This window comes from Gopherus evgoodei, unplaced genomic scaffold, assembly GCF_007399415.2.
Source record: "Gopherus evgoodei ecotype Sinaloan lineage unplaced genomic scaffold, rGopEvg1_v1.p scaffold_52_arrow_ctg1, whole genome shotgun sequence".
Classification (NCBI taxonomy): domain Eukaryota; kingdom Metazoa; phylum Chordata; order Testudines; family Testudinidae; genus Gopherus; species Gopherus evgoodei.
In genome coordinates, this window is record NW_022060073.1 from 1,344,626 (window position 1) to 1,372,568 (window position 27,943).

A 27,943-nucleotide genomic window follows, 5' to 3' on the forward strand; every position below is an offset into this window, starting at 1 on the left:
TGCCAGCGGACCGGAAACTGTCATCTGCTGACGCCATCTTTGTTCGGGGCACGACGGCCCGTGAGCCCTGAGCCCGCCATCTTTGTTCGGGGCACGAGAGCACGCTGGGTCCTGGGGCTCCACCTGCTCCCGCAGCAGCGCTCACTGGCTCAGAGACCCCAGTCCGCCAAGCTGCCAGGGCTCCCTGCAATGACAGGGCGAGTGGCCAGGCTGGGTCAGCCCCATGGTCCATGCAGCCCAGCGCCCAGGGCATGAACTGAGCCAGCAGTCCTCGAGTGATCCAGCTCCTGGCACACCGAGGCCAGGCCAGCGGTGCCCCAACCTTTCCTGTGGGCCTCTGGATTATTTCTAAATGGGCTTTTGGCAACGACAAGCTCACCTCTGCCGTGTATCTGAACCTCAAGAACTGAATTCAAGTCTGTCTGTGTATTGATCTTTTAACCAACACTCTCTCTCTTTTCTTTTTTAATACATTTTAGCTTAGGTAATAAGAACTGGCTGTAGTGTGTATTTTGGGTAAGAGCTAAGTTATAATAAAACCTGGGTATGTGGCTGATCCTTTGGGATTGGAAGAACCTTTTCTGTTATATGATAAGATTTTCAGGAATCATCATCCTATCTGACGTGTGTGTCTGGACGGAGGCCTGAGGCTGGACACTTTAAGGGAACTGCATGGTTTGGACTTCTAAGTGACCAGTGAGGTGCTACAGAAGCTGTTCTGTGCTGGTTGGTAAATCTAAGTATTGGAATAACCACCAGCGTTTGGGGTTTATCTGGTTTGTTTGCAGTTCACCCTAACTGAGTGGCCTCAGCAGGCTCCCACGGGCAGCACTATCACAGTGAGTAGCTGCGCTAGAGTTAGAGATGCAGCTGGCCTGGGGCCGAGAGGGGCTGGGTGGTTCTCCCTCCCCACCCTCTATGGGGGCTGGCCTAGGTACTGTACCGTATTCTGCATCCCCTATGTTTGGGGCATGCCCCACAGTTTGGGGACCACTGAGCTAGGGACATTCAGAGCATGGGATTGCATCCCTGATGGCTAGCAGCCATTGATGGACCCATCCTCCATTAAATATCTAGTTCTTTTTTGAACCCAGTTATACTTTTGTCCTTCACAGCATCCCCTGGCAAGGAGTTCCACTGGTTGCCACTGTGTTGTGTGAAGAAATACTCTCTTTGGTTTGTTTTAAACCTGCTGCCTGTTAATGTCATTGGGTGACCCTGGTTCTTGTGTTCTGCCAAGGAGTAAATAACACTTCCTGCTTTACTATCTCCACACCAGCCGTGATTTTATAGCCCTCTAATGTATCCCCCCTTAGTCGTCTCTCTTCTAAGCTGAACTGTCCCCATCTGTTTAATCACCTGTCATATAGAAGCTGTTCCATCCCCACAATCACTTCGCTGCCCTCTGTACTTTCTCCCATTGTAATATTTTTTTTTTCAGATGATGTGGCCAAAACAGCACACAGTATTCGAGGTGTGGGCGAGCCCAGTGCCCGGGGGAATCCTACAATCATACACGGGATGGGGAACTGAGGACAACGCTGTGACTGCAGGCAGGAAGCTAATGTGGGTTTGCGGTTCCCCAGTACCCTGGCGGGATCCCCAGAGGGCTGGATGTGCTCAGAGGGCTGCTCCAGAGAGGAGGACTGCCTGCCTGCCCGCCCACCCCCTCTCCAGGACTGCCTGGATTAGTAGCTAATTAGAGCTGCTCTTAAGATCATTTCTCTCTGGCTTTAGCAGCAGGCAGCTGCGTGGGGCCATTGCTGACCCACCATGGACAAGGAGAGCAGCATGGAGAGAAGTCACAGGAATGCCTACCTTGAGGTGAGGACTGCGGGGAGCACTGCGTCTGCGCTGGGTGTTTTTGGGGTGCCAATGGGAGCAGGGGACTTAGGCCAGTCACTGGGGATTGGAGGGAAGGCTGAGCTAACCCCACAGCAGCCCTGTCACATGGGGCCCCAGCTGGCACACGGAGTTCTCCCCCTTGGGGGCTGAGTGTTTCTCAGGCCAGGCAAGGGGGTGAATGTCTCCAACACACCACAGCCCTATGGGTGGAATCATTGGTGAGCCCCAGGCACTGAGCTGACTATGGAGCCAAGAGGGTCCTTCCCCAGGGACAGACACATCTCTGGCTGGACTTCAAGCAGCTTGACTTGCCATATAAGTAACTGTGGGGGACCCCAGGCTGGGACAACATGAACAAGGGAGAGTGGATTCCCAGCATCCTGCCCTCCTAACCCTTCATCTGCCCAGGCACCCCCTGAAACTCTCCCCGCAACCCAGCAAGAGGAGACACAAGTCACTGTAGCCCGTCGCCAGCCCCAGCTGGCAATGGCTGTACGGGCAGAATGCCAGCCACCCAGAGAAGCAGTGTCCTCTGGGGAGAGGGGTGGGCTGGGAGCTAAGCCCTGGCATTGGGATTCCAATGCACACCAATGGGCCTGGCCTGCGGCAGCCAGCCCCCTGCCCCATGCCTCAGTTTCCCTCTGTAAAGTGGGAACAGTGCTGTTACCCTGGAGGTGGGAGGTTAGTTTGTTACCCTGGATTAACTGGTCTGCAAAGAGCTTTGAGAACTGCCACATGGGGCACATGGCCGGGGTTAGGGTTCTAATGGAGACGGGCGCCCATGCCAAGCTCCGCAGAGCAGAGCGGCACTGAGTCACGACCAAAGCTGCGAGGAGTCCTGGCCCCCAGCCCGTGTGCACTATGCCCCTTTGGGGAACAGCTCCCCACAAGTGCCAGGAAAGCCAGGAGCAGCACCAGGTTCACCTCCATCCTGCCACAAACCCACCGTTCCTGCGCCTCCACACCGCCAGGGCAGGGACAGGGAGTGCGCAGCGAGGTCGTGCACCGGCCCATCTCCCCCAGCCCAGGTTGGGACCCAGGCTTCACACAGGTGTGTGCATGCGGGGGAGGGGGGCACTAGGTGTGTGTGTGGCGGGGAGAGATTGATAATGGGGAAAGCCCAGCAGTTGGCCCCAGGGCTGAGCGACTGACTCCTTGCCCTCACTGCCCAGCTGTGGAACCAGTTCTCTGGCTCCCTAATTCGGTGCCCCCTACTCCCCTGCCAGGGGGAGTGCGGCCTGTCCTGGGTCCCTTGTTTCTTCTGACCAATAAGAAACTGCTTTCCTGTGCCCCTCCTCCCTGCTCCTCCTTTGCTGCACCCCTCTGTCCCTTTTCTGCTCCCCATCCCTTCTACCTTCCCTCATTGCAGCACCCCTCCATCCCCTTTCACTGCATCCCTCTGCTCCCTCTCCCCCCATCGCTGTACCCGTGCCCCTTCCCTGCACCCCTCGGCCCCTTCTCCCCTCCATTGCTGCATCCCTCAACCCCCTTTCACTGCACCCCTCTGCCCCCCTCCCCTCATCGCTGTATCCCTGTGCCTCCCTGTGATGGAGTAGGGACTGTCTGTGTGGGGGATGAGAGAGCCGGGGAGGGCTTTATGTGAGGGACAGGACCTAGGCCTGTAACCTGAGCCAGGTGGGGGCGGGGGGGTCAGCACCTTTGCCCAGGAAGCTGGACAAAGGAAGGGACTATAGGAAGTGCAGTTCAGTTTCGGTTCTGGGCTGGGTGGTTGGAATTCAGGGAATCCTAAGCTCGGCTCCAAAGACCCTGAACCCCCAGAAGGACTCGATTGAGGGGTCCTGGTTGGGCCTCCAAGCTCTGCTGTAATTTGTGTTCCTGTTGTCCACTAAACCTTCTGTTTTACTGGCTGGCTGAGAGCCACTGTGAGTCCCAGGAAGAGGGGTGCAGGGCCGGACTCCCCCACACTCCGTGACACCCCCTTCCCTGTGCGCCCTTTGCTGCACCCCTACTGTGGCACCCTTCCATCCCCTTTCACTGCATCTCTCTGCCCCTTCTCCCCCATCGCTGTACCCCTGTGCCCCTTCCCTGCACCCTCTGCCCCCTCTCCCTGCATCGCTGCACCCCTGTGCCCCCTCTCCCCACATCGCTGTACCCCTGTGCCCCCTTCCCTGCACCCTGCCTCTTCTCCCCTCCCCCATCGCTGTACCCTTCACCCCCTTTCACTGCACCCCTCTGCCCCCCTCCGCCCATCACTGTACCCCTGTGCCCCCCACCCTCTGCCCCCTTTACTGTGGCACCCTTCCACCCCCTTTCATTGCACCCGTCTGCCCCCCACCCCCCATCGCTGTACGCCTGTGCTCCCCTTCCCTGTGCCCCCTTTGCTGCACCCCTACTGTGGCACCCTTCCACCCCCTTTCACTGCATCCCTCTGCCCCTTCTCCCCCCATCGCTGTACCCCTGTGCCCCTTCCCTGCACCCTCTGCCCCCTCTCCCTGCATCGCTGCAACCCTCTGCCCCCTCTCCCCACATCGCTGTACCCCTGTGCCCCCCTTCCCTGCACCCTGCCTCTTCTCCCCTCTCCCATCGCTGTACCCTTCACCCCCTTTCACTGCATCCATCAGCTCCCTCTCCCCCCATCACTGTACCACTGTGCCCCTTCCCTGCAACCTGCCTCTTCTCTGCTCCTTCATCGCTGTACCCCTCCCCCCTTCCCTCTGCCCCCTTTGCTGCACCCCCACTGTGGCACCCTTCCATCCCCTTTCACTGCACCCCTCTGTCCCCTCTTCCTCCATCGCTGTACCCCTGTGCCCCTTCCCTGCACCCCTCTGCCTCTTCTCCCCCCCATCGCTGTACCCCTCCCCCTTCCCTGTGCTCCCTTTGCTGCACCCCCACTGCGGCACCCTTCCATCCCCTTTCACTGCACCCCTCTGCCCCCTCTCCCCCCATCGCTGTACGGCTATGCCCCTTTCCCTGCACCCTCTGCCCCTCTCCCCGCATCGCTGTACCCCTGTGCCCCCTTCCCTGCACCCCTCTGTCCCCTCTCCCCGCATTGCTGCACCCCTCTGCCCCCTCTCCCCCATCGCTGTACCCCTGTGCCCCCTTCCCTGCATCCCTCTGTCCCCTCTCCCCGCATTGCTGCACCCCTCTGCCCCCTCTCCCCCATCGCTGTACCCCTGTGCCCCTTCCCTGCATCCCTTGGCCCCTTCTCCCTTCCATTGCTGCACCCCTCCACCCTCCTCCACTGCACCCTTCTCCCCTCCCCCATTGTGGCACTCTCCCATCCCCCTTCACTGCACCCCACCCCTTCTCCTGTTCCCTAATCCCCCCTTTCACTCTCTGCCCCTTCTCCTCTCCCCTATTGCTGTACCCCTCCGCCCCCCCTTCCCTGCACCTCTCTACCCCCTTCTCCCTGCTGCTCCCCTCTGCTCTCCTCCTGCATCCTGCCGAACAGCCTCCTGAGCTCCAGCCAGGCCTGTGGGTTACACAAGCACCTTGAAGCACTGGGGTGGCTTCCCTAGGCGACAGGGTGAGTGCGCAGCCCTGTCCCTGGGCCGGATGCGCTCAGGGCTCAGGCAGGGAGACGTGCAGGCAGAGTGCAGCTGGCTGGCTTGTGGGAATGTGCCAGACCTGAAATCGGCAGCCAGGCCTGTTGTGCTGGCTGGAGGGGTGGGGGGCGGGCACCAAACTAGGGAGCCAGAGAACTGGGTTCCGCAGCGAGGGCCAGGAGTCAGTGGCTCAGCCCTGGGGCCAGCTGCTGGGCTTTCCTCATTACCATCTCTCCTCCCCCATTAAAGCCAGGTTGGTCCCAGCTGAGGCGCTTCCCCCAGGGGGCAGCTGATAGACTGCAGCCCAGCAGGGACCAGTGTCACCTCTGTGGCCTCCTAGCAAAGTGCAGGTCTCTGACCTCTTCAGCTTCCTTGCCCCCTTCCCGGCCTGCCTGCCCCTTGCTGACGGGAAGGGGCAGGGAGAGTTCAGTTAGAAATTAGCAGAGTCCAGGCGCTTGCTGCTCCTGGGGAGCTGCGGGAGGGCAGTGCCGATGAAGCCAAGCCCGTCCAGCAGCTTTTCCTGGTGCAGGAGATGAGCGATCCCAGCACATGCACACCTGCCCTACCCCCACCCCATTCTGCACGCACAAGCACCCACCCATGTGTGCATACAGCCCAAGGCACAGTGCATGCACCACCCCCGCCCAGCCTAGCATAGCCTTGACCACACCTTCCTATGCGTGCACCCCGCGCCCATCCCCAATGTGCACGTGGACCCCCGACACACACGCCCCCTGGACCCCGCTCTGCTTTGGAGAACTTCCCCAAAGAGCATAAAGCAAACCTTGTCAAGAACACGTCAGAAGGCCCAGCAGACCCAAGGCATGGCCCAACCCCGCTCTGGCTCTCTCCCTTCATCATTAGCCCCCTGTGGTCACCCAGCCAGCTGCCCCCCACACCCCAGCACCTAGTGAGTTCAGCACGAACTCAAGGGGAGGGTCAGCTACACGGAGCCTGGAGCCGGCTTGGGAGCAGGGGAGACTCAGGAATCCGTTCTTCCAGAACAATGCCCGGCTGGGGTTCCCAGGCGCCCCTGCTCTCTCAGAGGGCGGATCCCGTGTGTGTTCAGGGAGGCCTGGCTGGCTGGGCTAAGGAGGCCAAGCAACTGACCCAGTGGCACACACTAAACGAGGAGATTGGCAGGGATTAGACCTCAGGATACTCTTGGCTTTCAGTCCACTTCCTTCATGCATAAAGCAGCCGCTGAGACAAGGGGCCTGGGAGACCGCTGGGCTCGGGTCAGCCCTCAGCCACATTCGAATGGGGAGCAGAAGTATAGACAGAGAGACATTCCTGTGCCAGATAAATCTGGGGGCCCTGCTAGCCTGATGCTCCCCCAGGCTGTGCTGGAGCAGATGAGTGGGCACCTACGTGGCAGGCCTGCCACCTGGTTGCCCCACATCAGGCTACTTGGCAAAGTGTAAAGGTCCCATAACACAGGCTGTGCAGGGAGGGAGGGAAGAGCCCCAGCTGAGGGCCAGCCCAGCCAACCTGACTTTTCGCCTCCTTCCCTGCTAAGACCTTACCCAGCCCTTGGATGAGTTGTTTCTGAAAGGGCCTGGGGCATGCTAGGCAGAGAAGGCCTGACTGGTCTCTGCCCCAAAGAGCACACTATGGGGCAGGTAGCAGCAGGGCTCCAGCACTCACTGGCTACACCAGCTTATCCAGGGGGCCCAGGCACAGATTCCGCCCAGCACTTTCTGCAGGGGGCATCAAAATTTATGGGGAACATGGAACCCTACCAGGGTGCTGCAGAGAGTTCTTCATGGGGAATCGGGGGTTTAGCCAGAGGCATCACAGGGGGAGCTGTACAGAGGGTGTTGCAGGGAGCTCTCTGGTGGGTGTCATGGGGGGCTCTAGGAAGTGTCGCAGGAGGCTCATGGGGGCTGTTGTAGGGGATTCGGTTGGAGTGTCACGGGGGCATTGTAGGCACTCTGTAGGGAGTGTCGTGGAGACATCACGGGGTTTCAGTCAGGAGTGACACTGGGGATGCACGGGAGCTCTGTGGGGGTGTCACAGGTTCAGTGGGGGTGACAGAGGGGGTTCATGGGGGTGTCATGGAGGATTCACTCAGGAGTGACGTGGGGAGTTCATGGGGGGCTCTGCAGGGGCATCTTAGGGGGTTCAGTGGGGGTGACATAGAGGGTTAATGGGGGCTCTGTGGGGGTGTCACGGGTTCAGTGGGGGTGACAGAGGGGGTTCATGGGGGGCTCTGTGGGGGTGTCACGGGTTCAGTGGGGGTGTCATGGAGGATTCACTCAGGAGTGACGTGGGGAGTTCATGGGGGGCTCTGCAGGGGCATCCTAGGGGGTTCAGTGGGGCTGATATAGAGGGTTAATGGGGGCTCTGTGGGGGTGTCACAGGGGTTCAGTGGGGGTGTCATGGAGGATTCACTCAGGAGTGACGTGGGGAGTTCATGGGGGGCTCTGCAGGGGCATCCTAGGGGGTTCAGTGGGGGTGACATAGAGGGTTAATGGGGGCTCTGTGGGGGTGTCACAGGGGTTCAGTGGGGGTGACATAGAGGGTTAATGGGGGCTCTGTGGGGGTGTCACAGGGGTTCAGTGGGGGTGTCATGGAGGATTCACTCAGGAGTGACGTGGGGAGTTCATGGGGGGCTCTGCAGGGGCATCCTAGGGGGTTCAGTGGGGGTGACATAGAGGGTTAATGGGGGCTCTGTGGGGGTGTCACAGGGGTTCAGTGGGGGTGACATAGAGAGTTAATGGGGGCTCTGTGGGGGTGTCACAGGGGTTCAGTGGGGGTGACATAGAGGGTTAATGGGGGCTCTGTGGGGGTGTCACAGGGGTTCAGTGGGGGTGACATAGGGGGTTCATGGGAGGTTCAGTGGGGATGACATAGGGCAGGCCTGCACAACTCGTAAAGCGGCGAGGGCCGCATTACTCCAGAGAAAACAGCTGAGGGCTGAAATCCCCCGGCCCCGTGGAAACACCCCGCCCCAGCACTGCCCAGCCCTGCAGAAACAAACCCTCCTTCCCCAGCGCCGCCCCACCAAAACAGCAGTGGGCCGAAAAGGAAGGTTGGGGGTGGGGAGGTGATACTTGATTTTAAATCAGCCAGGGGCGCCCAGCAGAAGAGGCGACTGGGAGCTGTCAGGGGCAAATTAAAGGGCCCGGGGCTCCAGCAGCTGGGGGAACTCGGAGCTTCGTGGGGCTGGGGCAGGGATTTAAAGGGCCCAGAGCTCCTGCTGCTGAGGGGAGCCCAAGCCCTTTAAATCCCAGCCCCAGCCCATCTGCTGGAGCCGCGGCCGGGATTCAAAGGGCTCTGGGCTGCCCATGGCAGCGGGGAGCCCTGAGCCCTTTAAATCTCAGCTGTGGCCGGGAATCTCTGCGGGCAGCCCAGAGCCTTTTGAATCCTGGTCGCGGCTGAGATTGAAAGGGCTCAGGGCTCCCCGCCACTGCCGGCAGACCAGAGCCCTTTGAATCCTGGTCGCGGCCGGGATTCAAAGGGCTCTGGGCTGCCCATGGCAGCGGGGAGCCCTGAGCCCTTTAAATCTCAGCTGTGGCTGGGAATCTCTGCGGGCAGCCCAGAGCCTTTTGAATCCCGGCTGCAGCTGAGATTCAAAGGGCTCATGGCTCCCCGCCACTGCCGGCAGACCAGAGCCCTTTGAATCCTGGTCGCGGCTGGGATTCAAAGGGCTCAGGGCTCCCCGCCACTGCCGGCAGACCAGAGCCCTTTGAATCCTGGTCGCGGCTGGGATTTAAAGGGCTCTGGGCTGCCCGGCCCGCGGGCCGTATGTTGTGTAGGCCTGACATAGGGGGTTTATGGGGGCTCTGTGGCGGTGTCACAGGGGTTCAGTGGTGGTGACATAGGGGGTTCATGAATTCAGTGGGGATGACATAGGGGGTTCATGGGGGGCTCTGTGGGGGTGTAAGGGGTTCAGTGGGGGCGACATAGGCAGTTCAGGGGGGTTCAGTGGTGGTGACGGGGTTAATGGGGGGTTCAGTGGGGGTGACAGAGGGGGTTCATGGGGGCTCTGTGGGCGTGTCACGGGTTCAGTGGGGGTGACATAGGGGGTTCATGGGGGTTCAGTGGGGATGACAGAGGGGGTTTATGGGGGCTCTGTGGGGGTGTCACGGGTTCAGTGGGGGTGACAGAGGGGGTTCATGGGGGGCTCTGTGTGGGTGTCACGTGTTCAGTGGGGATGACATAGGGGGTTCATGGGGGCTCTGTGGGGGTGTCACAGGGGTTCAGTGGTGGTGACATAGGGGGTTCATGAATTCAGTGGGGATGACATAGGAGGTTCATGGGGGGCTCTGTGTGGGTGTCACGGGTTCAGTGGGGGTTCATGGGGGTTCATGGGGGGCTCTGTGGGGGTGTCACGGATTCAGTGGGGGTGACAGAGGGGGTTCATGGGGGGCTCTGTGGGGGTGTCACGTGTTCAGTGGGGGTGACAGAGGGGGTTCATGGGGGGTGACAGAGGGGGTTCATGGGGGGCTCTGTGGGGGTGTCACGGGTTCAGTGGGGGTGACAGAGGGGGTTCATGGGGGGCTCTGTGGGGGTGTCACGGGTTCAGTGGGGGTGACAGAGGGGGTTCATGGGGGGTTCAGTGGGGGTGTCACGTGTTCAGTGGGGGTGACAGAGGGGGTTCATGGGGGGTTCAGTAGGGGTGTCACGGGTTCAGTGGGGGTGACAGAGGGGGTTCATGGGGGGTTCAGTGGGGGTGTCACGTGTTCAGTGGGGGTGACAGAGGGGGTTCATGGGGGGCTCTGTGGGGGTGTCACGGGTTCAGTGGGGGTGACAGAGGGGGTTCATGGGGGGCTCTGTGGGGGTGTCACGGGTTCAGTGGAGGTGACAGAGGGGGTTCATGGGGGTGACAGAGGGGGTTCATGGGGGGCTCTGTGGGGGTGTCACAGGTTCAGTGGGGGTGACAGAGGGGGTTCATGGGGGTTCATGGGGGTGACAGAGGGGGTTCATGGGGGGCTCTGTGAGGGTGTCACGTGTTCAGTGGGGGTGACAGAGGGGGTTCATGGGGGTTCAGTGGGGGTGACAGAGGGGGTTCATGGGGGCTCTGTGCGGGTGTCACGTGTTCAGTGGGGGTGACAGAGGGGGTTCATGGGGGGCTCTGTGGGGGTGTCACGGGTTCAGTGGGGGTGACAGAGGGGGTTCATGGGGGGCTCTGTGGGGGTGTCACGGGTTCAGTGGGGGTGACAGAGGGGGTTCATGGGGGGCTCTGTGGGGGTGTCACGGGTTCAGTGGGGGTGACAGAGGGGGTTCATGGGGGGCTCTGTGGGGGTGTCACGGGTTCAGTGGGGGTGACAGAGGGGGTTCATGGGGGGGCTCTGTGTGGGTGTCACGGGTTCAGTGGGGGTGACAGGGGGTTCGGGGGGGTGTCACGGGTTCAGTGGGGGTGACAGAGGGGGTTCATGGCGGTTCATGGGGGGTGACAGAGGGGGTTCGGGGGGCTCTGCAGGGATCACTGGGGTGACCCAGGGGAGTCACGGGGGACTCCCGGGGTGTGACGGGGGCTCATGGCAGGGGCAGTCTCCTGCTGGCTCCCGAGGGCGCAGCGAGCAGTTCCGCAGGTGGCCCCGCCCCGCAGCCCCGCCCCTGCGCCCGGGGGCACCCCGGAGGGGGAGGGGCAGAGCCCACCTCTCGGCCCCGCCCATCACCGTCCTGACGTGCAGAGACGCCGCCTTCCCTTATCACGTGAGAGAGCGGGCGGGAACTGAAGCGCGGGGATCCCCATCACGTGCCAGTTCCTAGTTCGCTGATTGGCTCTAAGGTCCCAGCGCCCTGTCCTGAGCTGGGAGCGGTTGGGCGCGCGGCGGTGGCCGGTGAGTGTCGGGGCCGGGGTGGGGCTGGCGCGGCCGGCGCTCCGCGGCCACCAGAGCCGCCGGCGCCAGGAGCCTCCGGGCGGCCTCGGAGGTGCCGGTTACCATGGCTACCGCGGGCCGCCCTGTGCCCCCTGAAGTGCCCGGATGGACACGGAGGTGTGTCGTGGGGGCGGGGCCAATCCCGGGCGAGCCACGCCCCCTGCCGACGCCACGCCCCCTGGCCTGCCCCCGGGGCCCCCAGCGGGGAAGGGGGAGCCAGGCCGGGGCTGACGGCCCCCCGCACCCCCACAGTCTGGGATATGCAGCCCCCCCAGCCCTGCTCACCCCTCGGCATCTGTCCCTGCTGAGCCCGTGTGGGGACGTGTGTCCCTGCGCTGCCCCCCCGGTGCCCGGGGGCCCGTTCTGGGTCTGTCTGCACTGCAGCGTCAGCTCAGGTTCGCACACCCCGGCCTTGAGCGTCCACACTCGTCCCTACGCCCCGGTGTGCAGCTCTTACACCCTGGCCTTGAGCGTCTACACTCGTCCCTACGCCCCGGTGTGGAGCTCTTACACCCTGGCCTTGAGCGTCTACGCTCGTCCCTACGCCCCGGTGTGGAGCTCTTACACCCTGGCCTTGAGCGTCTACACTCGTCCCTACGCCCCGGTGTGGAGCTCTTACACCCTGGCCTTGAGCGTCTACACTCGTCCCTACGCCCCGGTGTGGAGCTCTTACACCCTGGCCTTGAGCGTCTACGCTCGTCCCTACGCCCCGGTGTGCAGCTCTTACACCCTGGCCTTGAGCGTCTACGCTCGTCCCTAAGCCCCGGTGTGGAGCTCTTACACCCCGGCCTTGAGCGTCCACACTCGTCCCTACGCCCCGGTGTGGAGCTCTTACACCCTGGCCTTGAGCGTCTACGCTCGTCCCTACGCCCCGGTGTGGAGCTCTTTCACCCTGGCCTTGAGCGTCTACGCTCGTCCCTACGCCCCGGTGTGGAGCTCGTCCCTAAGCCCCGGTGTGGAGCTCTTACACCCTGGCCTTGAGCGTCCACACTCGTCCCTAAGCCCCGGTGTGGAGCTCTTACACCCTGGCATTGAGCATCTACGCTCGTCCCTAAGCCCCGGTGTGGAGCTCTTACACCCTGGCCTTGAGCGTCCACACTCGTCCCTACGCCCCGGTGTGGAGCTCTTACACCCCGGCCTTGAGCGTCCACACTCGTCCCTACGCCCCGGTGTGGAGCTCTTACACCCCGGCCTTGAGCGTCTACGCTCGTCCCTAAGCCCCGGTGTGGAGCTCTTACACCCCGGCCTTGAGCGTCCACACTCGTCCCTACGCCCCGGTGTGGAGCTCTTACACCCTGGCCTTGAGCGTCTACGCTCGTCCCTACGCCCCGGTGTGGAGCTCTTTCACCCTGGCCTTGAGCGTCTACGCTCGTCCCTACGCCCCGTGTGGAGCTCGTACCCCTTAAGCCCCGGTGTGGAGCTCTTACACCCTGGCCTTGAGCGTCCACACTCGTCCCTAAGCCCCGGTGTGGAGCTCTTACACCCTGGCCTTGAGCATCTACGCTCGTCCCTAAACCCCGGTGTGGAGCTCTTACACCCTGGCATTGAGCATCTACGCTCGTCCCTAAACCCCGGTGTGGAGCTCTTACACCCTGGCATTGAGCATCTACACTCGTCCCTAAGCCCCGGTGTGGAGCTCTTACACCCTGGCCTTGAGCGTCTACGCTCGTCCCTACGCCCCGGTGTGGAGCTCTTACACCCTGGCCTTGAGCGTCTACGCTCGTCCCTAAGCCCCGGTGTGGAGCTCTTACACCCTGGCCTTGAGCATCTACGCTCGTCCCTACGCCCCGGTGTGGAGCTCTTACACCCCGGCCCTGAGCGTCCACACTCGTCCCTAAGCCCCGCTGTGGAGCTCGTCCCTACGCCCCGGTGTGCAGCTCTTACACCCTGGCCTTGAGCGTCTACACTCGTCCCTACGCCCCGGTGTGGAGCTCTTACACCCTGGCCTTGAGCGTCTACACTCGTCCCTACGCCCCGGTGTGGAGCTCTTACACCCTGGCATTGAGCGTCTACGCTCGTCCCTACGCCCCGGTGTGGAGCTCTTACACCCTGGCCTTGAGCGTCTACGCTCGTCCCTACGCCCCGGTGTGGAGCTCTTACACACTGGCCTTGCGCGTCTACACTCGTCCCTACGCCCCGGTGTGGAGCTCTTTCACCCTGGCCTTGCGCGTCTACACTCGTCACTACGCCCCGGTGTGGAGCTCTTACACCCTGGCCATGAGCGTCTACGCTCGTCCCTAAGCCCCGGTGTGCAGCTCTTACACCCTGGCCTTGAGCGTCTACACTCGTCCCTACGCCCCGGTGTGGAGCTCTTACACCCTGGCCTTGAGCGTCTACACTCGTCCCTACGCCCCGGTGTGGAGCTCTTACACCCTGGCCTTGAGCGTCTACGCTCGTCCCTAAGCCCCGGTGTGGAGCTCTTACACCCTGGCCTTGAGCGTCTACACTCGTCCCTACGCCCCGGTGTGCAGCTCTTACACCCTGGCCTTGAGCGTCTACGCTCGTCCCTACGCCCCGGTGTGGAGCTCTTACACCCGGCCTTGAGCGTCTACACTCGTCCCTACGCCCCGGTGTGGAGCTCTTACACCCTGGCCTTGAGCGTCTACACTCGTCCCTAAGCCCCGGTGTGGAGCTCTTACACCCTGGCCTTGAGCGTCTACGCTCGTCCCTACGCCCCGGTGTGGAGCTCTTACACCCTGGCCTTGAGCGTCTACACTCGTCCCTAAGCCCCGGTGTGGAGCTCTTACACCCTGGCCTTGAGCGTCTACGCTCGTCCCTACGCCCCGGTGTGGAGCTCTTACACCCTGGCCTTGAGCGTCTACACTCGTCCCTACGCCCCGGTGTGGAGCTCTTACACCCTGGCCTTGAGCGTCTACGCTCGTCCCTACGCCCCGGTGTGGAGCTCTTACACCCTGGCCTTGAGCGTCTACACTCGTCCCTACGCCCCGGTGTGGAGCTCTTACACCCTGGCCTTGAGCGTCTACGCTCGTCCCTACGCCCCGGTGTGCAGCTCTTACACCCTGGCCTTGAGCGTCTACACTCGTCCCTAAGCCTCGGTGTGGAGCTCTTACACCCTGGCCTTGAGCGTCTACGCTCGTCCCTACGCCCCGGTGTGGAGCTCTTACACCCTGGCCTTGAGCGTCTACGCTCGTCCCTACGCCCCGGTGTGGAGCTCTTACACCCTGGCCTTGAGCGTCTACACTCGTCCCTACGCCCCGGTGTGGAGCTCTTACACCCTGGCCTTGAGCGTCTACGCTCGTCCCTACGCCCCGGTGTGGAGCTCTTACACCCTGGCCTTGAGCGTCTACGCTCGTCCCTACGCCCCGGTGTGGAGCTCTTACACCCTGGCCTTGAGCGTCTACGCTCGTCCCTACGCCCCGGTGTGGAGCTCTTACACCCTGGCCTTGAGCGTCTACACTCGTCCCTACGCCCCGGTGTGGAGCTCTTACACCCTGGCCTTGAGCGTCTACGCTCGTCCCTACGCCCCGGTGTGGAGCTCTTACACCCTGGCCTTGAGCGTCTACGCTCGTCCCTACGCCCCGGTGTGCAGCTCTTACACCCTGGCCTTGAGCGTCTACACTCGTCCCTACGCCTCGGTGTGGAGCTCTTACACCCTGGCCTTGAGCGTCTACGCTCGTCCCTAAGCCCCGGTGTGGAGCTCTTACACCCTGGCCTTGAGCGTCTACGCTCGTCCCTACGCCCCGGTGTGGAGCTCTTACACCCTGGCCTTGAGCGTCTACGCTCGTCCCTACGCCCCGGTGTGCAGCTCTTACACCCTGGCCTTGAGCGTCTACACTCGTCCCTACGCCCCGGTGTGCAGCTCTTTCACCCTGGCCTTGAGCGTCTACACTCGTCCCTACGCCCCGGTGTGGAGCTCTTACACCCTGGCCTTGAGCGTCTACGCTCGTCCCTACGCCCCGGTGTGGAGCTCTTACACCCTGGCCTTGAGCGTCTACGCTCGTCCCTACGCCCCGGTGTGGAGCTCTTACACCCCTGCCTTGAGCGTCTACGCTCGTCCCTACGCCCCGGTGTGGAGCTCTTACACCCTGGCCTTGAGCGTCTACACTCGTCCCTACGCCCCGGTGTGGAGCTCTTACACCCTGGCCTTGAGCGTCTACGCTCGTCCCTACGCCCCGGTGTGCAGCTCTTTCACACTGGCCTTGAGCGTCTACGCTCGTCCCTACGCCCCGGTGTGGAGCTCTTACACCCTGGCCTTGAGCGTCTACGCTCGTCCCTACGCCCCGGTGTGGAGCTCTTACACCCTGGCCTTGAGCGTCTACGCTCGTCCCTACGCCCCGGTGTGGAGCTCTTACACCCTGGCCTTGAGCGTCTACACTCGTCCCTACGCCCCGGTGTGGAGCTCTTACACCCTGGCCTTGAGCGTCTACGCTCGTCCCTACGCCCCGGTGTGCAGCTCTTACACCCTGGCCTTGAGCGTCTACGCTCGTCCCTACGCCCCGGTGTGCAGCTCTTACACCCTGGCCTTGAGCGTCTACACTCGTCCCTACGCCCCGGTGTGGAGCTCTTACACCCTGGCCTTGAGCGTCTACGCTCGTCCCTACGCCCCGGTGTGCAGCTCTTACACCCTGGCCTTGAGCGTCTACACTCGTCCCTACGCCCCGGTGTGGAGCTCTTACACCCTGGCCTTGAGCGTCTACGCTCGTCCCTAAGCCCCGGTGTGCAGCTCTTACACCCTGGCCTTGAGCGTCTACGCTCGTCCCTAAGCCCCGGTGTGCAGCTCTTACACCCTGGCCTTGAGCGTCTACGCTCGTCCCTAAGCCCCGGTGTGGAGCTCTTACACCCTGGCCTTGAGCGTCTACGCTCGTCCCTAAGCCCCGGTGTGGAGCTCTTACACCCTGGCCTTGAGCGTCTACGCTCGTCCCTACGCCCCGGTGTGGAGCTCTTACACCCTGGCCTTGAGCGTCTACGCTCGTCCCTACGCCCCGGTGTGGAGCTCTTACACCCTGGCCTTGAGCGTCTACGCTCGTCCCTACGCCCCGGTGTGGAGCTCTTACACCCTGGCCTTGAGCGTCTACACTCGTCCCTACGCCCCGGTGTGGAGCTCTTACACCCTGGCCTTGAGCGTCTACGCTCGTCCCTAAGCCCCGGTGTGCAGCTCTTACACCCTGGCCTTGAGCGTCTACGCTCGTCCCTACGCCCCAGTGTGCAGCTCTTACACCCTGGCCTTGAGCGTCTACGCTCGTCCCTACGCCCCGGTGTGGAGCTCTTACACCCTGGCCTTGAGCGTCTACACTCGTCCCTAAGCCCGGTGTGGAGCTCTTACACCCTGGCCCCGCCTGCGGCTGCAGCATCTACACTGTGTTATGCAGGCCTGAGTCCAACCACCCAGAGCCGTGAGTTCTTGCACCCTCCCAAAGCGGGACCACTCCAGTCCATGTTCCTGGTGCAAGGTGGGGAAACCTGACTGGCCGCTCAAGCTGCCTGTCAGGAAGACAAAGAAAGTCGGGACTTGGGATTGTGGCTACGTTGGGCAGATTGCCAGAGCACAAGTCCACTGGGGCTGATGCATCTACATTGGGCTTGAACCCTGGCTCCAAGCTTGACTGAGGCTCAGGTTCTCCACCACCCTATCCCCCATGGGGCCCTGGGTCCAAACCCTGGGTTAGCTAGTGTGATTTGTGTGTAGGCAGAAGGGGGTTAGTCTTGAGGCTGAGTTCAAACCCTGGGCTCACACTGCAATGTGGACACCCTCTCAGTTTCTGGGTGCCTGTCCCCTGCACGTGGAGGTTGGGGGTTGGGGCACTGCCCTAAGGTGGCAGCTGAGGTCCGTGTGACTAGGGCTGTCAGGGTGCTGCTGTCCTCAGGAGGGGTCAGGGTCAGGGTCAGGGGCAACTAAGCTGGCAGCTGCCACTGCGGGCAATGCTGCGGTTGACCCTCCAGCCCTTGTCTCTTGCAGATGATCGGAGTAGATGGCATTGGCCTGAACGCTGTTTTCATCCTCATCATGTCGCGCATGTCACAGGCCTCAGGCTCCATCCTGCCGCCGCTGAGCTCACTGGTGGGGCCCAAGAAGGTGTCTCCCACTGTTGGGCAGGGGGAGCGAGAGGAGTCAGCGGATTCAGGTGAGCACAGAAACTCGGTGGGGCTGGGCAGCACCGGTTCGGGCAGGAGGAGAGCTGGACACCAGAGCCTCCCATTGAAGGCAGAGACCGTGAGCCCCAATCGAGGGCTGTGACGACAACTCCCTGGCGGCCTGTGGTGGCACAGGCTGCTCGCTGCGGGCCAGGGCATGCGTGGCTGCTGCAGCTCAGGTAGACACCTGGGGCTTGGGTGGCTGCTCTTTTTAGTCCCTTGATCCTTTAATTGCATTTGTGCCTCCTTCCTGCAGCTCCTTTTGTTCAGTCTGGGCCATTTAATCCCTGGGAATTACAGGCAGGGGAAGGGCAGCTGAGGTCCCAGCGCAGCAGAGACAGGGATGGGGGAGGGTAAGAAGCAGGGCAGGCTGAGGAAGTGCAGGGAACTGCAGATGGCAGAGGGGGACCTGCAGTCCCGTGTCACAGCTCTGAGAGCAGCGGGAGGCAGGGGAGACAGAGCTATGCTGGAGCTGCTCCCTTGTCCCTCTGCAGCACAGGCACCATAGTGCTGGGGCCTCCAGCGAGGGGTCTCGCTCCTTTCCCCAGGGCAGGGCTGGCGGGGGGGTCCCCCCAAAGAAGCATGTGAGAGTGGTGGGTTGAGGATGGGGTAATTATGGGGGGTCCAGGGGCTATAAAGCAGGTCCCCTGTGGTTCCCCATACCCCAGGCCACTGGAGCTGGGAGTGCCTAGGGAATGTTGGAGGCACAGCTGCAAGGGCATGACGGGCTGTGGGAGGGCATATCTCTGCTCCCCTACAGATTGTGCCCTCTCCGTTCAGCCCAGTCTGGCTCTGCTTTCGCTGCTGGAGGAGGTTACAGGGGGCTCCTCCTCCCTGAGACTCCGTGCCTTGCAGGCTGCAGCTCCCTGAGTGGCTTTGCCAAGTCTCTGCAGAAGGCGGAGGCCCTGCTGTGGAACTGTGTGAACCCCAGTGTGCGGCGCCTCCTGCAGCAGCATGCCAGCGCCAGTGCCTACAACAGCGATGAGGAGGACTCGCCCGGCACCCTCACCCGCCTGGCCCAGGTGGAGCACAGCTTCCTGGGACTCAGCCGCTGCCTCTGTGTGCAGGAGAACCCCCGCACGGAGACCTTCCAAGGCCACGTCAAGCCGGCGACCAGTGACACGGCCCAGGGCGCCTTCTCCTACCACCCTGTCCACCCCTGTGTAGCCAAGCACTGTGCCACCTTGCACGCCCTGCTGCAGCACCGCCACCGCCTCCGCCTCTCCCGCGAGTACAGCCACCGCCTCAAAAGGGCCTCGGATTTCGTCCGTCACCTCCTGGCTCTCTTGGTGCTGAAGGACCGGGGAGGGGACCCTGGGGGGAGCAGGCAGCTCAGGGGACTCTGTGAGGAGCTGCGGACTCATACCAGCCACTGGAGCGGGCTGCAGCGCAAGATGCGCAGTGACCCCTGGCTGCGGGAGCTGCTGCTGCAGCCTCACGAGTCAGTGACACACATGAAGCAAGCGCTGGATCTGCTGGCCCTGCACGCCATCCGCCTGGTAGAGCGCTACGTAGAGGTGCAGCTGCACTGCTTGGCACGGGCCAGCCCCGCCGCCGTCTCCCCTGCCCAGCTCTCCGACCTGTTCCAGGGCTTGGAGATCTACAACCACCTGCTGAGCGACCAGGCCCTGGAGCGAGCCTCTGGCGAGCCGGGGACTGATCCTGCCACTCCACTCCGGCACAAAGGAGAGGTGGGGGTTGGCGCTCAGGCCTATCCCATTGGTCGGGTGTTGGGCGTGCTGGCAGCCGAGAGAGGCAGGCTGGCTGCCCACCGACTCCACCAGCTGCTCCTGCATCGGGCACAGAGGGACAGCCTGGAACAAGTGCACTGGGAGAATGCTGTGGTGCCTTGGTCCACGGACCGCAGCAGCAGCGAGACAGATGTGGGGTCCTGTGGGCCTCCCATAGTGGAGGGGCTCCCGAGCCTCTCTGAGGAGCTGCAGGTGCTGTGCAGGGAGGACAAGGAGCTCCTGGACCTTGTTCTGGGAGTCTTGGTGGCCTCCACCGACACGCTCTGGCACCATGTGCTCAAGAGGCCCAAGCAGAAGCCCCTGGCAGAGGAGGACCAAGAGCCCCTCATGGCGCCGGCCGCCAGCCTGGACCTGGACGAGAGGCTGAGCCCGGCCTCCCTGCCCAGCTGGAAGTCTGTGCGCTGGCTGGACGCGTTCTACTCGGAGGCTGCTGAGGTTCTGTATGCACAGTACCGCCCGCTCTTCTGGGAGGCCACCACCACCTCGCTGGCCCATCACCTGGAGCTGCGGCAGGACCAGGCACAGCCCTGTGGAGGCCTGCCCCAGTGCACAGAAAGGGCAGCAGCTGCGCTGGCACAGGCGCTGAGCCAGGCACTGAGTCAGGGTGAGTGCAGTGGGGTGGGGACTGGGACGTGGGGCCTATCCCCTCTAGGGGGCGCTGGCTCCAATCCCGTCTCAGGGTGGTGGCCTGGTTGGTTATGGGGGGTGGGAATGGGGCACAGGGTCTTTTCTCTCCAGGGGGTGCTGGCTCTGATCCAGCCCTGGGGCAGGGATTGACTGGATCGGGGGGCAGGTAATAGGACATGAGGTCTTTCCTCTCCAAGGGATGCTGGCGCTGATCCGGACCCAGCTCAGGGACTGGCTGGCTCTTGGGGGAGGGTTTGGGACACGGTGTGTCTCCCCTCTGAGGGCGCTGGCTCCCATCCAGGTTAAGGTTTTGGTGCCCAGATATCCTTCCCATCAGGGCTGCGGCATGGCTCCTGGTGCAGGAGTTGGGGTCTCAGGCCAGGGGTCTGCCCTGGCCTGGCAGTATCTGGCTCCCTGGTTGGCACCAGCAGTGGGAAGCCAAAGGCTGACTGGCCTGATTCCCTCCTCCTCCGCCAGGGGCAGGGCCCGTCCTCAGGGCCAGCTTTAGGAAGTGCGGGGCCCCGACAGGGATCACTAAAAAAAAAACAAAACGTAAAAAAAGTGCCTTTCACTTCTTCCATGTATTATTTACTTTCCATAACTATATAAATCATAACAAAATTATATATTACGTACATTGTGTCATATATTATAAATATTGAGTTGGTTAAGAGGAACTTTATTGTACACCTCAGGCAGGGCAGGGAGTGTGGGGCTGGCTGGAGACGGGCTGGCTGTGGGCCGGGCAGGGGGTGCAGCAGGGGCTGGCTGTGGGCAGGGGATGCGGGTATAGGGGGTATAGCCCACCCTATATGGTGAGTGCTCCTCCTCCTCCCTCTCTCCCCCACCAGGGTAGTAGCAGCAGCCATGGGCTTGGGGGCTATTTAAAGGGCCCTGCTTCCACTGCCCCAGCCCTTTAAATAGCTGTGGGAGCCCTGGGGAAGCGGTGGGGCTCAGATGGCTATTTAAAGGATCGGGGCAGCAGAGGCAGCTGGAACAGCAGCTGAGCCTGGGGCTCTTGCCCGTACGCCATATCGGGGCTTGGGCGTGGGGCCCGATTTAGGGGAATCAGGCGAATCAGCCTAAAGCCGGCCCTCCCTGTCGTGGTGCTCACCCGTGTTTGCTTGCAGCCCATGTGCCCCCGGAGTGCGAAGCGGCGCTACGGCGCCTGTGCCTGTGTCTGATCTCTCAGGCTGTCTTCCAGAGCTGGGACCGAGGTAAGGCCCAGGGGCTGCTGGCCTGGAGGCCCTGAGGCCGGCAGGAGTGCTGTGGGGAGACCTGGCTGCTGGCACTGGGACTGGAGGGGCTCTGGGAACAGGGAGCCCTGCGTGGGGTACTTTGGGGGCACGCTGGGAGTGGGGAGGCTCTGCGGTGACCTCGGGGGGACAGAGGCAGGGTGTTTCAGGGGCCCCTGGTGGTGGCAGCATCTCCCTCCCCCACCGTGGTGCTCTCCCCTCTCCGCAGGGCTCTGCCAGGCCCTGGGTTCCAGCCTCAGCGATAAGTGCGTGCCTGGGCCTAGGACAGTGGGCACGGCGCACAGCAGGACTGCGCAGCTGCTCCGGGAGCTCCACCCTCCCCTGGCCTTCGCCCTGAAATGCCTGGAGCCTCCGCTCACTGCAAGGACTGGTGAGTGAGGGCTCTCTCGGCTGCAGGGCTGGAGACTCAGGGAGGTGGAGCAGGGTTCTGTATCAGCCAGAGGGGGCGCTCACCGTGGGGACATGTGCCCCAGTGCTCTGCTGAGAAATCAGCTTCTAGGGCCCTGGCAGTGCCTGTTCCCCCCATCCCCAGGCCACCCCGGATGCTGCCCGGCCCCACTCCCATGCCCCTAAGGCTGCCCCTGGCACTTCCCAGCTCCGAATCCCCACACCATCCCCCTTGCACCCCCAGGCCACCCTGGCACTGCCTGTTCCCCCCACCCCCAGGCCACCCCAGGTGCTGCCCGGCCCCACTCCCATGCCCCTAAGGCTGCCCCTAGCACTTCCCGGCCCTGAATCCTCAGACCATCCCCCTCGCGCCCCCAGGCCGCCCCTGGCACTGCCTGTTCTCCCCACCCCCAGGCCACCCCAGATGCTGCCATGCCCCTAAGGCTGCCCCTGGCACTTCCCGGCCCTGAATCCTCACACCATCCCCCTCGCGCCCCCAGGCCGCCCCTGGCACTGCCCGACCCCACCACCCCAGCGCCAATCCCCCCCCCCTTCCAGGGCCACCCCTGGCACTGCCTTCCTCCCCCCCGCGCCCCACGAGTCCTCATCCTGCTGGGCTGTCCCCTGTGCCAGCTCACTCTATACCACGGGGTCTCCTGGCTTTGCCCATTAACCCATTGTCCCTCCTTGCAGCGAGCAGCAACCTCGTCTCCCCGAGCCTCCGGCTGGAGCTGCTGACTCGCTGTCTGGCCACGGGGCAGGCCTCCTGCTCCTGGCTCATGGCCAAGGCCTATCAGCACCTTGCGGCCTGGTCCCTCTGCCCATTCCTGCTCGTCACCCAGGGAGATCTCCAGGCAAGTATGGCTCCTGGGACACTTCCTCGGGCCGGGACCCGCAGCCAGGGAGCTGCTGGCTGGGCCTGCGGCCTCTCCCTCCGGCAGCCATAGGGAGTCATGGAGACAACCGACCCCCAGCACCAGCTGCTCCCAAGCCAGCGTCCCTCCCTGTAGTGTGCCCAGGCACAGCGGTGGTGGGGCTGGGATCCCAAGCCCGGGGGGGGGGGGGGGGGGGGGCTGCAGCTGGCCCCCAGCCAGGCTCTCTTTGCCTATGGCTGAGCTCAGGGCTTCACGTCTTCCTCTCCTCGGCAGTTGTTAAAGGCAGAGACCACCAGGTTGGCGGAGCTTGTGAGTGGGGCCTTCCCTGAGGTGGGGGACAGCCCCAGGTGGGTGCGGCCGGCCCTTGGCTCCCACCAGGAGCGGCAACTGTGCCTACAGATCCACTCCACTGCTGCCAGAATCCAGGTAGGGGACCCTGCCCTGCCTCACGGTGGCTGCGTAGGGTTCAGGTTTCAGGGCTTCAGGGGAGGGTCCCTGCCTTAGGCCAGCCCCTTCCTCTGTGAGCCGCAGCCCTTCTGGGAGAAGGGGCCAGGCTTGGCCGCACTCCTCTGGCGAGCCCGGGGAGCTGGGCCACAGAGCTGGGCCCGGGCTGGAAACCCCTGCACCTGGCTGTCCCCTGCCCTGTTCTGGGCCGCAGGGCAGGGCTGGGGGGTGGGGGGGGAGGGAGGGGACTGGCTGTGATCCAGGTGGGCAGGTTGTAGGGGGAACGGCTGGTGGCAGCTCCAGTCAGATGGGTGGTGTGGAGTGTGCGGTGCTGGGTAGGCTGGGGGCGGGGCCGGCCACATGGTGGCGGCGCTGGACGGAGGCTGGGAGTGGGGCCAGCTCCAGATTGGCGGCGCTGAATGGAGGCTGGCTCTGTTCCATCTCCTGGCACACGTGCCCAGGACCCTACTGCGTCCTGGCAGGGCGCTGCCATGCTTGCTGGACTAAGCTGCCAGTTCCCAAGGGTGGGGTGCCAGCCCAGCTCCCCCTCTGTTCCCCAGAGCTTCTCACAGGACGTGCTGCGGATGTTCTCCACCAACTGCAAGCGGATGTCGGCAGAGATCTTCGGCCAGACCATGCCGCTGGGCAAGCACTGGAGAGCAGGCCTCCGTGCAGGTACGTCCCTCCGTGTCCTGTGCCCAGCCCCTGCCCGCCGACAGATCCAGTGGGCAGAGCTGCTCATAGCTGGCATGTCAAGCTGACAGCAGCTTCCTTCTTGCCCAGGTCTGTCCTGGCCCGGCCCTGCCCTGCCCTGCCCTGCCAAGGCAGCCTGGAGCACTGGCTCTGGGTTCAGCCCCTGCTAGCAGGCCGCTGACCCGGCTCTCCCTGCAGGGATCACTAACCCCAGCATGCTGGGCTGGCTGCAGCCTGAGTCTCTGGGCCTGGTGCTGCCCCACTGGTCCCAGTGAGAACTGGAGGTACCTGCTGCTGGGGGCGCAGTGTGAGTGCTGCCCTCCTCCATCCCGCCCCTCCCTCCAGTGGGCAAGCGATTCGGCAGCCAGCGCCCCCTGGGGGCCGAGCTGGCACAGCCGGCTCTTTGGGGCCACAGTGGGTCACTGTAAAGTGTTGCCCTTCGGGGGTGGAGCGCAGGGGCGGCTCCAGGCCCCACCACGCCAAGCGCGTGCTTGGGGCGGCATGCTGTGGGGGGCGCTCTGCCGGTCGCCAGGAGAGTGGCAGGCAGGTTGCCTTCGGCGGCATGCCTGCAGAGGGTCCGCTGGTCCCGCCTGCGGAAGGTCTACCGAAGCCACGGGACCGGTGACTGGCAGAGCGCCCCCCATGCTTGGGGCGGCGAAATGTCTAGAGCCGCCCCCGGTGGAGCGTCCCACAAACGGTCCATCGGCCTCACACCGAGTCCTTCCTCCCTCTCCCCAGGATTTGCCCATCTCCTTGCCAGCCCCACCCTCCTCTGGGCTCCAGCCGGGGACCTGGCAGGGTCTGCCTAGTCATACCCCCTCCCTGCTCTGCCTGTCAGCAGGCCCTTCCCACAGCTCCGGATCTGCTCCAGGCTCCCCAAGGTGGGAATTGAACTCCCTGCTGCCGCCCTCGTGTGGCCCTTCCAGCGCTCGCCTGGGAGATCTGGGCCCGGCCCCCTGGCCAGTGCTGCCAGCTCTCCCTGGGCTCTTCCTGCCTGCAGCCACCCAGCTGGCCGTCTGCATTGGGCCTACCACGCTGTGGAGTTGCACCCGGGTGCCCTGAAGAGCTCCCCAGCTCCCTGTAACCCTGGCAGTGCCAGTGTGGGGCATACACCCCTCACAGCTCCTTCCAGCCATGGCAGGGGTAATGTTGCCCCCTTCTCCACCTCTTTCAGACCTGCCGAGCACCCCAGGTGAGTACGCCTTGGCCGCCGCCCAGAGTGTCCTGGGCCAGGTCCTGCAGGGCATCCAGCTGCTCCCGCGCGAGTCCCAGGTGCCCGCGCTCACCCATGTCATATCAGCCTTCGTGGAAGCCTGGATGGATCACATCCTCACCCAGAAAATCAAGTTCAGGTAATGAAGCTCACGGGGTGGGAGGCTGCGAGTCCGGATTTGGGGGCACTAGCAGAGCTGGAGGGAGCCCAGGGCTGGGGTACCAGGGAGCTGCAGGTCAGGATTGGGGGACGCCCAGGGCTGGGGTGCTAGGGGGCTGCGGGTTAGGATTGGGGAGCACTAGCAGAGCTGGGGGGAGCCCAGAGCTGGGGTACCAGGGGGCTGTGGGTCGGGAATGGGGGGCACCCAGGGCTCGGGTCCCAGGGGACTGCGGGTTGGAATTGGGGGCGCCCAGGGCTGCGATCTCTTCCCCACTCTCACCCGGGGCTCCCCAGCCTGCAGGGTGCCTTGCAGCTGAAGCAGGACTTCGACACCGTGCGGCAGCTGGTGCAGTCGGAGGAGTCCGGCCTGTCGCCTGAGATCAAGCAGTCGGTGCTGTCGCTGCGCATCTTCCAGCAGATGGACAACGCCATCGTCTGCCTCTTGCAGCAGCCCAGCAGCAAGGCCTGCCTGCCCTCCCACACCTGGGAGTCCTTCCGCAAGTGCTGTGAGTGCCGTGGGGCTGGGCTGCCCCAGCCAGCTGCCTGAGGGCGGGTCAGAGATTGGAGCCCGGACGTGCCCAGAGATGGGTTCTGTTGGGTGCTGTTCCCGGCGCACAATCAATGTGCATGTGCTGAGCACATGGAGTCCTGCTCCCAGGCCCGGGGACCAGCTGGACTTGCTCAGCTCTGCACCGGCCGGGGGGGGCACTGGGGGGGACCGGCTCCACCCTGCACGGCACCCCTGGGCCCAGCGGTGGCAGGGAGGCTAGTGGGCGCCCGTCGAAGTGGAGGTGCCTGTCCGTGGCCCAGCTGGGCACAGGGGAGCAGTATCCCCTGACTGAGGCCCTCCCGTAGGTGGTGGGGCTGGGTATGGGTGGCTGGGAGATACCCTGGGATGGCTCAGCCAAGCTGAGGGCTACTCAGCCAGGGGGCAGTGGGCTGGGATCCCCCGTGCTACTGGGTTTGGGCTCCTCCGCAGATGGCAAGATCCTGTCCAAGGGGCCACTGCCCAGCTCCCCAGATGAACTCGCCCCAGACCCCTGCGCATGCGCTGAGTGATTCCAGGGGGAGCAGCTGTTCGTACGGAGCGGGCAGGAGTCTGCGTGGTGCACCGCCTCCCCCGGCCTGGGGCATCGCCTCCCCCAGCTCTGATCAGCCCCAGCAGGGCGGGGGACCAGGGCAGTCGGAGGATGGCCCAGGCTAACCACCCCTCACGACACCCCACAGCTAACGTGCCCTCTGCCCCCCCCCCAGCTAACCACGTCTCACGACCTCCCCACAGGCTAACTACCCCTCACGAGCTCCCCGCCCCACAGCTAACCGCCCCCTGCCTTGCCCTGCCCAGGCTAACCACCCCTCACAACCCCCCCCATAGCTAACCTCCCCTCTGCCCCCCCCGGGCTAACCACCCCTCACGACCCCCCTGCCTCAGAGCTAACCTCCCCCTGCCCTGCCCTGCCCAGGCTAACCACCCCTCACGACCCCCCCCCATAGCTAACCTCCCCTCTGCCCCCCCCAGGCTAACCACCCCTCACGACCCCCCTGCCTCACAGATAACCTCCCCCTGCCCCGCCCAGGCTAACCACCCCTCACGACCCGCCCCCCTCCATAGCTAACTTCCCCTCTGCCCCCCCGGCTAACCATCCCTCACAACCCCCCCACAGGCTAACTACCCCTCACAAGCCCCCCGCCCCACAGCTAACCTTCCCCTGCCCCACCCAGGCTAACCACCCCTCACAACCCCCCCATAGCTAACCTCCCCTCTGCCCCCCCCGGGCTAACCACCTCTCATGACCCCCCTGCCTCACAGCTAACCTCCCCCTGCCCCGCCCAGGCTAACTACCCCTCACGACCCCCCCGTCCATAGCTAACCTCCCCTCTGCCCCCCCGACTAACCACCCCTCACGACCCCGCCCTCCATAGCTAACTACCCCTCACAAGCCTCCCACCCCACAGCTAACCTCCCCCTGCCCCGCCCAGGCTAACTACCCCTCACGACCCCTGCACAGTTAACCTTCCCCCTGCCCCCCACAGGCTAACAACCCCTCACGACCCCTCCCACAGCTAACCTCCCCTCTGCCCCTTGTCCCACAGCTAACCTGCCTTTACCCCCCCCCCCTTCCCCCCGGCTAACCTCTCCTAGCTTCGCCCCCCTGGCTAACCTCTCCTAGCTTCGCCCCCCTGGCTAACCTCTCCTAGCCCCGCCCCCAACTAGCCTCCCCTCATGCCACCCCCCCCCCCAGCTGACATCTCCTCTCCTTGGCCCAGGCTCACGCAACGGCGTCCGCACTCAGGACTTCCCCACGGGCAGCCTGAACAGCCTGGAGAGCCTGGATGTGCAGGCCTTGCGCAACAGCACCGCCCTGGAGACCCAGAGCTCCGACCTCCTCAGCCACCTGCAAGGCAGCTGCACCCCGGAGTCCTACCTTCCGAGCACCCAGCAGGAGTGGCTCTCCCTGCGGCTGCACGGCACGCGGCGCTGGAAGGTGCCCAGCCTGCCCTGCACCAAGAGCGCAGAGCCCTGAGCAGCTGGGCTCCCCAGCCTGGGGACAGAGCCCAGCCACGTATTTGTGGTTAGAAACAGAGCAGCCAAGTAGCCTCAAAGCTCCATGGCTCTGTGGTTCTGTTCTACCCTCCCTGGCATGGCCAGCCAAGGCGTGCCTGGCAGCAGGAGCGGCGCCAGGGGTTTTGGCGCCCTAGGCGGGGGTCCTTCCGTGCTCCCAGTCTTCAGGGCACTTCAGTGGCGGGTCCCGGAGGGAGTGAAGGACCCGCCGCAGAATTGCCGCTGAAGACCCGGAGCGCAGAAGGACCCCCTGCTGCCGAATTGCCGCCGAGGGCGGCAAAATTGCCCCGCCCCCCCCAATCCTGGTGCCCCGTCGCCTAAATGGAAGCGCCGGCCCTGCCTGGCAGGGTGGCACATTCCCCAACCTGCCTCCTAGAGCAAACCACAGCCAGTCTCCCTTGGGACTACAGATCCCAGCATGCAATGCGCCTCTGCGAGGGCAGCTGGGCACAGAACTCCCTGAGACAAGGCCCCCACAGCCATCAGCAGGAGAGGGCTGGGCCAGGCTCTCTGCCTGCAGCCAGCTCTGCAGGGAGCTGCTGGCTCGGGCAGGGTAGCGGACAGCCTATGTGTTCTGGGGGGAGTTGCTGCCCCCCACAAACAGCTCAGCCCAGTGACTTTGGCCTGGCTGCATGGACCAGGCCCCTGCAGACTATGAACAGCCCCGTGCCCCTGGCCCGGCACTGGGGTCAGTGCCCCT

General features: G+C 63.7%; 1 protein-coding gene across 6 annotated transcripts; it reads left to right on the top strand.

Moving 5' to 3' along the window:
• Positions 1-51: 51 nt before the first annotated feature.
• Positions 52-27,284, top strand: CCDC142 (coiled-coil domain containing 142). Of its 6 annotated transcripts, none has more exons than XM_030547083.1 (13): positions 52-416; positions 1,442-1,566; positions 1,738-1,824; positions 17,100-17,265; positions 18,056-19,630; positions 20,784-20,870; positions 21,118-21,279; positions 21,990-22,150; positions 22,445-22,597; positions 23,176-23,290; positions 24,483-24,660; positions 24,975-25,186; positions 26,949-27,284. In XM_030547083.1, the coding sequence occupies exons 3-13, from the start codon at positions 1,774-1,776 to the stop codon at positions 27,203-27,205; spliced, it is 3,117 nt and encodes a 1,038-aa protein (XP_030402943.1). In that variant the 5' UTR covers positions 52-416; positions 1,442-1,566; positions 1,738-1,773; the 3' UTR covers positions 27,206-27,284. The 6 variants fall into 6 exon arrangements, with proteins under 6 accessions (XP_030402943.1, XP_030402946.1, XP_030402944.1 ...); XM_030547086.1 differs by having other exon boundaries at positions 18,131-19,630; XM_030547084.1 differs by having other exon boundaries at positions 1,741-1,824.
• The last annotated feature ends 659 nt before the right edge of the window (positions 27,285-27,943 follow it).